General features: G+C 40.4%; 1 protein-coding gene across 9 annotated transcripts in view; it reads right to left on the bottom strand.

The window, feature by feature from the left end:
- Positions 1-11,565, bottom strand: part of MCF2L2 (MCF.2 cell line derived transforming sequence-like 2) — a 157,425-nt gene that overhangs the window by 80,058 nt on the left and 65,802 nt on the right. For all 9 annotated transcript variants that reach the window (XM_071567044.1, XM_071567043.1, XM_071567048.1 and 6 more), the window contains exons 13-15: positions 11,155-11,332; positions 3,057-3,160; positions 35-123 (exon numbers count right to left, since the gene is read on the bottom strand). In XM_071567044.1, the coding sequence (XP_071423145.1) occupies positions 35-123; positions 3,057-3,160; positions 11,155-11,332 (371 nt within the window). The remainder of the gene's footprint in view (positions 1-34; positions 124-3,056; positions 3,161-11,154; positions 11,333-11,565) is intronic.

The raw sequence follows: 11,565 nt of genomic DNA, 5'->3' as shown, positions 1-11,565 counted from the left end.
AAAAAAATTTACTGGGTAATGTGTGCAGCCTTACCTTCTCCTTGTTGACAAGTTCTCATCACTTTCACTGGTCACCAGGACTCTGCTGGATCCTCCTTGACTAGCTTCATGCATCACCTCAATCTGAATAAAAGTGAAAATACTTAATTGCTGATGCTTTTATTTAGAGAACTTTAACTCTTTGAAAGAATAAAACCAGATTCTACCTAACTTAGTAAGCCACTAGACAAGTTAAAATAATTGCATTCTAGATGTGCAGGTTGTAAATCAAGAATACCTCTTGTCTATTTATATTCTGCTTCCCTGCTCAGTGTTGGCATGGGAGCCATTCCTGGCTCCAGGCAAAGTCGTTCCATTCTTGCACCACAGAAGGTGAATTACCTCCTTATGTAGATAATTACAGGCAGGATAGTCTGTCCCTTCGACTCAGAAATACTATTTTTTTGTTTTGTGTCTCAAGCTGACCCAAAGACTTGGCATTTTCAGAGTTTTTGTAGATTGCCATGTGGAGAAATCTGGGAATCTGTCCTGTGCCTCTGAGCAGTGTCTGTGTCCCAGGAACAGTGTGGGGTAGGACAGTGCTGAGCACATGATGTTCCTGTGCAGGGGCTGACCCCAGGCTGAAATGGAGCTCTTTGACAGCTCCACTCTTTGATAAACAACAACCTGTTCCCTTGTCCAGTCTGGCAGAGTTGGGCCATTTTAAACGTGCTCCAGGACAGTTCTAGGCAGGCTTTTCCTCCTGCAGCTTTAAGAGCACCAAGTACTACTTGGACTAATTCAAAAGCCAAACTCTTCAAATTGAGTAAAACAACCCAACTTCTGAATTTGCAGTAAATCCAAGCCAATACCTAAACTTCAGCAGAGTCTCTTAGTTCCTGAGCACTTTGATTTTTAAGGGCTGATTCTGGAGGGGAAAAGTATCTTACATTCTATATTAGTAAATTATTGAGCTGGTTGATGATAATGATGGATCTATTAATAAATGGTCCTCACCTGAGCTATTACCAAAGCAGTGGGAGGGAAGAAGAGGGGGCATAATTTGCAGTGTGGTCTTGGAAAGTAGATGTAAAAATGAATGAATGGGTGTTTTATAAAGCCTGTCCCATGTTGTTGCATATCCCTAACAGCATGGGAGGAATGCAAATGATTGCCTGCATTAGTGATGAGAATAAGACTAATTCCAAAGTCACTTTCTGTGAGTTTAGACAAAGGGCAGACGAGCTGTGTGTTCCTACTGATAAGTGGATTTTATTCTGTGCTTATTGCTGAAGTTGTGGATTGTTTGGGCCATTTCAGAAAATGGACCAAATTTAATTTTTGCTTTCAGCTTCAGGGAAATAAAGATGAATTGTATGAGCAAGTCATGGGTGTGGATAACAAGAGTTGGGTTGAAGTAACTCGTATTATATAAAGAGCTGAATAATAGAATTGTGCCAGGTAGACATTTGATCCTTTTTTTTTTTAGCTTTTCAGGCCTCACAAGAACACTCTTGCTTCCCACTAAATACTCCCATCCCCCCAGAAAAGGAAAAACAAACAAAAAACCCCAAACCCTGCAACCAACTGGGTTTGACCTGTGTGGAATTTCTGCACTAACAAGACCAGACTATTTTTTTTTCATTTAGAACAAAGGAGCACATCCTTGTGTGGCTGTTACTGGAGCAAGAAGTGCTAATGTATGAGTTTTGGTGTGTGAATTATTAATTAAAATCAGAAACTCTAAAATGCTTATCTTACAAAAACCTTCTATAATAGTGGACTAAACTGGAAAAGGCACAGAGAACTTACAAAATGGGTTATTGAGTCTGTTCTCATGTAGAGCTCAACTTTAAAATCCTTTTTAAAATGACTCATGAACTATGAAAGTAACTGCAGGGGCTATTGGATCATCTCCTTTCCTGGTATATAACCTATTTTAAGTTGAGGTATTTATGAGTGAACAGCACTGTGTATGATTTGATTTCTTACATTTAGTAAACATAAGGAGATGTTGGCAAAGGTATTACATTTGTGCACAAACCATTCAGAATACAACCCCAGTGTCATTCCTCTTGTCTCTTACAGGCATATTTACATGGCTTAAGCCAAACATTTAAAATAAGACAAATGAGGTAATACTTGAATTTGACAGGGGAAAAGAAGAAATAAGTCTGGTCTCAAGAGGAAAGTGACTATTTCAGCTAGCTTGGGCAAATAAAAAGTTTTAGGAGGCAGCTGCAGTTCATCATAGTTTCAAGAACTGCAGATGAATGGTGTTTCTGGATCCTTCTGATGTCAGTGTTAAAACACTCAAGAAAGGCCAAACAGCTGTTTTGAGAGCTTGTTACACCAGTCAGTGTCTGCAGCTCAAAGCAAAGACTCTGCAGTAAGGGCAGGATCCTTATATGCTGTCAGGCTTGGGAATATGGAGGAAAGGATTAAGATGTCCAAACAGTCTTAAACAGAATTTTGCTGTAGAAACAGTAATGCAAGAAATCTCATCATAGAGACAAAAAAGCAAGATAGATTTCCCTGAAACTTACTTGCCTCTGCGGGCACTGGTAACAGTGGACTTTTCTTTGGATTTTTTTGGGTTTTGTTTGGTTTATTTCTAAGTATTACATGTCTAGTTTTAACTTGTTTACATAGAAAATACCCTTAGAAAATACTTAAATGAGGAAAAATCTGTAATTTTGTAAAGTCCTGAACACAGCACGTCTTAACTTGAGCTGAATCAGATTACAGTTTAGAAACAAAGCAGTGCATGTGCTATAAGAAAGTATGGGCACTTTGGATGCATTTTAATGTGTTGTTGTTGGACAGTCCTTCCACATTTCCACTTCCATCCTTTGAAGATGATTTCTCCTTTAGTGTAACTAAAAGTATGTGAGCATAAATCTTTTTTTTACATTATCATAATTTCAAACTGCAATGTCGAGTGTAAAAAAAAATCCTTATCAGAGAGTTAACTTAGAAATGTTCAATTTTTTTAATTCCAAGTATGTAAACCTATATTTATGTGGGTTTGAGTTCTCTCATAGTATAGGATGTCCCAAAATGACAGGTAATCCTACCTTAATTCCACCTTTAGTCTTCTTAATGCTTTTCTTTTTTGATAACTCTACTTCAGAAACTGTCTTTGGAGGGCAGGAAATTTCAGTGGACCTCCTGTTGGTAGCTGAAGGGGTCAAAAAGAGAGTAACATTAGAATATGTGTGCTAAAAGTTGAAATTCTACTTCCTAATAAAAACAATCAGCAAAGATCCCCACACACCAGCAGTGACTGAGACCTGGTTTAGGGCACTGAGTTGTGACTGGAGTGGCAGCTGGCACAAGGCATAGGCCACCTGGTTCAGGGCTCTGCTGTGCTCAGGTTGGCATCCAGAGCTCCACACTGCAATGATTACCTTGGCTTGGCTTCCCCTGGGAAAATCGTCTTTAGGCCAGCACAGGTAAATGTTAGCCAGATGTATCAACACCTGGGGAATCGTCACTTGCTTGTGTGCGTTCCCAAAGAAAAGAAATTTTGGTCTTGGTCATGGTTGGGCAATGTTGGATTAAAGGGTTCCCTGAAAATTTTTATTTCAGGAACAAGTCTCAAAAGAGTAACGACAGGAATTCAGCAAGTCACTGTGCCATTGATGTACTGGGAGTGAATCTGAGGAAACGACTTGGGAACGTGCTGTGTCCTGTCCTGTCAGGTGTGATGGGCTCTGCAGGCTCTGCCAGCCACAGCTGATGGGCACCTGGTGTGCTGGACAGTCATCCCCAACATCACCTCTTGGCCTGCGCCTGCTGTCCAAAGGAAGGGTTCAGAGCAAATTATGAGAAGGGGAATCTCACATTTTGCTTGAGTAGAAGATAATCTCTAGTATAGTTTTTATCTTTGTTTTAAATCGGTAGTGAGCTCACAGCACACGCTAAATAAGTACAAGGCAAACAGCTCTCTCCTTTTTCTTAGTTACTGAATTGGTAAGAGCAACCATTCATGTCATGGTAAAAACATATGAATGCCAGGTGAGATGCTGAAAGAATCTGGATCAGAAGAACAAAAGAGAAAAAGAACAAAATTGCTTCAACTTTTGAGCTTAAGTCAGTTTCGTTTTTATTCTGGGAAAGTATTCTAATTGAACAAGAACTTTTCTAAGAATAAAAGCTGGTGTTATCCAGTGCATCTGGTGACATTTTGAGATGGTTTCACCAAGTTTAGTGTTTTGAGGCATTGAGAGTCCTGGTGGTAATTAATAACTTTCTGGGGACAAGCTGAGGGATGCACTAAAAAATATGAGATGGTTGAATGAAGAGGATATAGTAGCAAAGGATTCATGCAGGAGAGGCTTGAACACTTTAAAGAGGAAACATGTAAACAGAGTTTCAGATGCCCTTGACATTAAATTCTTTTAAGGTAGTCTAAAAAAGGCACATAGAAGCACGCAGATTAGATTCTGTTAAAAAGACAACATATCAGTTTCACTGACAGTAATAATGGAAGTCAAGATTTTCTCTACCCTGTGTCTTTTTAACAGCCTTATCACAGAGCTGGGAAGAGAATTAATTAAAGCAGCTTCTCTCCAACTCTTCCCTAAGTCTCCTTGGATTTATCCAATGCTGAATGATAGGAGGACTTGGCAATGTCTATTTCATGCCTATTACCTCTGCACAATGACTCCATCCTAGAAAGTTTCCTCAATGGAACACTGAAGTCTGGGAGCCACCAGCAGCTATAATCAACTGGTAGAGCATTCTTGTGGTTCCCAGGACTGAGCTGAAAAGCAAATGTTGTCCCTCTTTGGCTCTTCCATCACTCTCTTTCAGAATATACAGCAGGGGATTTGTTTTGATTTTGAGCACTGCTTTCAACTGATGCCTTTTTCCCATACCCAAGAAAGCTTTCCCTGAAGTAGTAATTGTTCTCTCAAAGGTGTTTTTATTTCACCCAAAAAGCTGTGTACTGACATTTTGAAACCAAGGGGACAAAAAGATGCAAGATAAAGCACCTAGAAGCTATTGATCCTTATTGTCAAACCTCTTCATACCTTCCTAATCTGCAGGGAGGATGATTTATACTGTTGGCAAAACCAGAACAACAACCTTCATCAACTATTTGATAAGTTTTCACATGGGTCCTTTTATGTTTTTTCCACATCCCTGAATCCCTGAGTAAAGTAGTTACAGGCATCAGCAAATTCACTCTTTTTCCATACTAATGCACCCTGGAGATTCTATTGAGCCTTAAATCCTCACCTACCACCATCTTGACAAAATGCAGGCTATGATCATACCTATGACACTAAACACTTATTATCTCCTGGAGCTTCTCCCTACTATATCCTGTCAACAACTTGAAAAGTCAGCATTAAAAGAAAAATCTAAGACTTGACCACCAAGACATTGTTTCATACTCTTACACACCTACAGGCACTCCTGAACACTCCAGATATGCTGCCAGTGTATAGTTGCCCTGCCTATATTTTGGTTCAGTCCATTGGGTTGTTCTACAAAGCTAATTCACAAATTCTATGGATGTGTTATGGAAAGAAATGGAAGCAAAGGAAATAACTTCAGAAAACATGACAAATTTTGCTTAGTTGAGCAGTCAGCAATACCAAGTTGTTTGACCTATTCATTAATCAGCAATCTTTGTAGCTTAAAGGGGTGGTTGATACTGGTGTGAAAATCCTGGCTGAAAACAATCAGCACAAAAAGGGCAAAACAGTTACAATTTTGATGTCTAGATCACAACTTGCACATTCAGACAGCTCCAGGTGATCCAGAACAGCTTAAAGGAAAGGTGGCACATTCATAAGAAGCCCAAGTGCAGGTACTGCTTGATCCAGCTGCAAATTACTCAGGTCAGTTCACTAGGCTAGTCTTGGCTTCTTCAGGGTGAGATATTTCAGAAAAAGAGGCAGGTCCAAGATAAGAAAGCCAAATTCAGCTGCTCATATTCCAGAGAAGAATTTGATTCAGATTGACACAGCGAACCTCCCTTTCCAATTTGACCCAGAAATGAAGTGAAAGCAGGACGCAGTCTGTTTTGGTTACGCTCCAGAGAATGTTTGTTAGTGACTGGCCCACAGTTACTGCTGCATGTCACTACTTTTTGAGTAGCTTCTGGAGCACTTTAGAAAGAAACTGCCAAAATACCTGCCAGTTATTATTGCACTAATTACTGTGGAACTGGAAATATAAGGGAAACTCCCATATAAAATTCAGCACAGCACAGCACAGTACTGGCTGTTGCAAGACCAGTACTGCATTTTAAGTGTTGAGCTGCCTACTGAAAGAATAAAGGCACAGGAACAAGGGAAGACAAGTAGTGTGTCTCCTTGTAGAATAATCACATTGAGGGGCCTCACTTTGGGCTCCTTGTATCAGCAGATTTTCAGGGAGTTGACAGCAATTTTGCTACAGCAAAGAGGTGTAGATTGTATTGCTTAAGAATGGAAAATTCGTCCCGTAGTAAGCCATTAAATGATACACCAAAGATGCTCTGGTGTTCCTTTAGCTGCTAAACATTCTGCTTTGTCATCACCACCATTCAAAACAATGATTTAGTCATTAATTACCTTTGAACTCACGTTTTCCTGTTGGACAGCACGAGCAGCAAGCCCCAGTAAAGTTTAGCAGACGAGTTGTTTCTGTGCCTGTTCTTGCCAAAGGAATTTGATTCTGCTGCAGGTAATTAGTGAGAATGCACTAATTCTCACACAGAAAACAGATGGGGATGTGTGTGATTGGGAAATTCACCCAAAACCTGAATGTAAAGCATGGTGTTTATTTGAGGGGGCCTTTGAATGTCTTCCAAGTGTTGGGTGTATATCATAACCCTTGACTACAATCTGTGTCTCTTGCCAGCTAATGAGTTACACTTATTCTGTATCTTGAACTATAGAAACTAGTGGTTCCTCAAACCATTAACGAAAAATCACATGCAGCACCTTTTCTGAGCCAGCTAATCTCTCCAGCCTCACTTCTCCTGCACACATCCCCAGACTCTTGCAAGACATTCTTCCTTTATCCTCTATCCAGATGTTATTAGTTAGTGAGTGTTGTGCACTGGTGACTGTGAGGAATGCTGGAATGGATCCAGTGAGCAGTTGTATACATTTAACTGAGATGGATCCAGCTTAAAATTTATTATTTAAAGAATTGAAAGGGCTCCAGCTGTTTTCCTGCATATGAATCTCATGTTCCAAGTTGGCCTTCTAAGATGCTTGTACGGTGAGTCATGGATTTTATATGTGCAATGTGCTGTTAAACATGTTATTTGCTTAACGAGCTCACAGAAATTGTGACATCTCTCCTCCTGTATTTCACACTTGTGTTGCACCCAAAGAAGTCTGTAGATGAATATTTTATAGCAGTTTGTACTGCCATGTTCCAGCTCATGCCACAAAGGTAACTAAAGCAAGACAATGTTCCTAGCCATGGGCATGGGGTGGCCAAATCACCTCTTACTGAAGTTTTCCAAGAATGTGTCAGGCTGAAGAAGACAGCCTTTGGGAAAGTTTAATTTCAAAGAGTTAGAGTTTGGGAGAATTACAAGCAAATTAAAATAGAGAAATGTTAACTGCAGTCATCCCTAGTAGCTTGTATTCTCCTTTACAGTTTTGTAATTTGTCTCATTGTGCCTGACAGCCTGGAGGCAATACTGTCCTGCAAGGTTTCACTTCATGGGCCTGTCCCCATTCACTCCAGCTTAGGAGTTTTGTACAGAAACATAGAAAACAAATACGTAGTCAAATCATCAAAAATTATGCCCTCGGAAGTGAATCAGAGCAAAAATATTTCCCTACAAGTGCCACTTCTTTCCTCCCAACATATGCAGGGGCAAGTTTAGGCATTAGCAGTATTCAGGCAGCTTCCACTGGGACTAAACAGAGTTCTCCTTCAAATAAATTGTTATATATGCTACTTAAATATTTTCAAAGCACTTATTATAAAAAGGTCAACAGAGGGTTTTATGCCTTTTCTGGGTTGATCTGTGAATAATATTTAAGCAGGTTCTCACAGCTAAAATGTGCACCAAGTCCAGCTGGCACAGACTTTTGAGCATCACAATCATTCCAAAACTAGTTTTTCAATGCTGAACAGGCTTGTCCCTGCAAAATTTGAATGTTCATTTGTGAAACCAAAAGCTTTGAACAAAATTGGGATTAATATAAAATTTTGCTTCAGAACTTCCGGAGCCACGGCGAAGTATTGAGTGAGGAAGAGTGTTGAGCGAGGAAGTGTTGAGTGAGGAAGAGTGTTCAGTGCAGCTCTGAGCTGCCTTTCTGGATCTTCACTAAGATAAAAGTTTGCCAAGAGTCACCAGAGACCAAAAGGACATGGACATAAACTGTGACAGTCATTTCCCTGACAGAAACCTGCCCTTCCTCTCAGACATGGTGTCAGCTCTGCTCTGTGCACCCATGTGTTTGACTATGGAGAGTCTGGCAGTTATAATATGGAGTATTTCATATCTGAGCCCTCGTATCTGTGCAGATTTTTCCATTAGCACCCTGAACTGGCTTGAATTTTCCCTACCACTCCTTGTTTGAAAAAATGGATAGTCAGCAAGGGAAAACAAAACAAAATCTATTCTGGAACAAACGTAACTTCTTTTCCTTTCACAGACAACCACTGCAGTGCTGCCATGGTATTGTTACTCTGATGCCTGGGGACAAAAGCCTTTCTAGTCTTCTATTTCTGTTTACCACATTTTATTGCCTTTGCCTGCTTTTGTATTTACATAGCCTAGGAACATGGTATTTTCCTGTTGCCATATTCTGTTTTGCAAGCTTTTAGAAATATTCAAGTACATCCTGGCTAACAAATGACAATGAGTTACAATATCTGTTTCAAGAAGATGTTCTAAGCCTTTCTCATGTTTCCAAGATGTTGCTCAATAAATTCTCCCCATAAGTCAATGCTGATAGTGCACTGATCCCTTGAATGTGAAGAAAGGACACAGAGGAAAGTCCAAAAGAGGGTAACTTCAAGAAGGGCAGAATTTCACAGCCTCATTTTCAAGGCTTGGAGTAGGACTTGGTGTCCCTGTTTCTATTCTGAGGCAGATTGTGAAATGCCTTGGTGAATCACTCAGTTTACCTGTGTTTCAATTTTCTTTTTGAAAAAAAAAGGTTAAAAAACTGACCAGTACTTCCAAGTGCTTTGAGATTCTGAGAAAAAGGCACACGGGAATTTTAAAGTATGATTCTTGGTAGTGGACAGCTGGATAACACCCAAAGGATGCCATTACACAGAATATGTGAATATACATGTATTACTTATAGCTGTTAAAGGAACTGTGAGCCCCTGGATAAGCTGTAGATAATCAGGGACCTTTGTTCCTTTGTACAGAGGTACTTGGTCAGTCACCTTCAGGAATCTGAATGTGATGGTACAGTTAGAACAGCACTGAGCTGCACTTTGCACCTCCCCACAGAACAACCAGAGTAATATCTTAAAATAAATTTCATCTACCTATTATTTTGCAACATGATATTAGAGGCTAATCCATGTCACACAGTTATTCTGTACTGGGCTGTATAATCCTGAAGTGCAATGCAAGGGACAGTGCAAGGGCGCATCTCATGATTTTCTGTGAAAGAGTTGATCATATGGGAGTGGTTGTATGGACAAGAATCAAACTTAGGGCACTGTCATGTGTATACTTGTGACTCATCTATAAGGTTCTATCTATACCAACAATTTAATTAAAAAATCTGTAAGTGCTTTAAAATGATAAAAAGTTCAAGAAACAGAAACAGAGACTGTGTGCATAAACAGAACAGTTTTCATCCTGAAGATGCAGTTTTGCAATAGGTGAAAGCCATCCTCAAAAGGTACTTGCACTGACAGGGACTAACTGGCTCAGACCTGCTGACCCCATAACCTCATTTTCTGCAACTTCTTTTGCTTTAGCACTAGTGGCCACTCAGTGAACAGCTGACGCTTGTGCTGCTCAGAGCAGGGGATTGGGATGTCTGATCTTCACAGCTCCCTGCATTTCTGTAACTCAGGCAATGGAAAAGTAATTACTGCATTTTTGCAGTCTGTTCATTGAGCTTTCAAGGCAAATCACGACTCCTACAGCAAACTGACTGCCCACCACAGTGCAAGAGGGGAGCACATTGCACACTCTGTGTGGCAGAGCAGGACCTCTTCACAGGTGTTTTGTTCTCAGCTTGCCTTAAGCCAGTAGTGAAGTTGAAACTTGGGGTAGCAGCTGTATGTTAAGAACACAACTAGTATGGTTTTGGGGGGAAAAGTACAGGTATCAAGCTGACATGCTAACAGAAAGAAGATGATTTTCCTTGGTAAGAAAGGATGAGTGTTGGGGAGCAGAGGAGAACAGGGACAGGTGTGACCTTCTGCTGGTATGCCTACAAAGCAAAATAGTCAGGCTACTGGCTGTCCTAATCTTCTTATTGGAAAGCAGGTTATTGCATGCTCTTTATGCAAATTAGTTTTTTAAAGGCTTTTTGCTAAAGGTTACCCTTCTAAAAAGCCTTATGGTTCCAAAGGGGCAACCCTTTCTTGCCATCAAGTACAGGCTGATGGTCTCCAAGATGCAGTCTCAAATTAGTTTCACCCATGTTCCATTTGCAGAAAACAGTTATCTTCATTGAAGGCACATGACAACCTCACATCTTTCCATAAATTCCAAACAGAAGCAACATGCAACTTTTCTAGTTAGTGGAGGACAAGCTAGAAAGTGAATTGACATCTGTGTAGAGGAGAAAAAGCAAAAATTCCACAAATGAACCCTTAATTTTGCAAGTACCTGGTTGAAACTTGAGGGACTGCGACCCTTTAAAGTCAAGTAGGCTTTAAATATATGCAACGCAAAAGAGGTTTGCGTCCTTACCTTGCAGGCTTGCAGTGACTACCCTGGCTTGGGTGTTCAAGAATTACCAGTATAGGACACACTGAGAAACACCCTAGAAATGTAGTCTATAAATTAGACCTAGGAAGAGAAACCAGGGGGTTTTTGCTTTGGTTTGGGTTTTTTGATTCATCCTTGTTTGCAGTGACAGATATTTCACATTCATTTTTAATATCTAGACCTACAAGGCTGACACTGCCCATCAAATGCAAGTCTTCATTCTGATAACAAAAAATTAACATGACCACATGGACAAAACATTGGTGTGTGTCTGAAAGCAGCTGTTCATGGCCTACCTACTGCTGCTGGCCTGGTAATCTTTGGTGATGCTCGCTTTGGGGAAGATTCAGGATGTGGAGCAACAGGCTGCACTGGCCGTGTCTGTTTGGCTGCCAGCTTCTTCAGACTGACTTGCCTCTTGTCAAACATTTCTTGTACATCTTCAAGTTTTTGTACAATTCTTTGGGCATTGGCCTGGACAGAGAAAAGGAAAACAACAAATGGTTGTCAGTGCTGGACTGATAAGTTGAAAAGGTATTTGTGTTACCAGACAGACTAGAGCTGAAATCACACTGTGCTGCAGTTTTAACACAACCCAGTCCATGCACTCCACAGGGATCACAGTTTCACTGACCAAGACATGGTGCCTCATGCAGTATTTCTAGCACTGCTCTGGAGAAAGTCACCTATGTGTTCCATGACTACTC

The sequence above is a fragment of the Pithys albifrons genome, chromosome 11 (genome assembly GCF_047495875.1).
Source record: "Pithys albifrons albifrons isolate INPA30051 chromosome 11, PitAlb_v1, whole genome shotgun sequence".
NCBI classification, from domain to species: Eukaryota; Metazoa; Chordata; class Aves; order Passeriformes; family Thamnophilidae; genus Pithys; species Pithys albifrons.
This window is presented reverse-complemented; position numbering and strand designations above follow the sequence as displayed.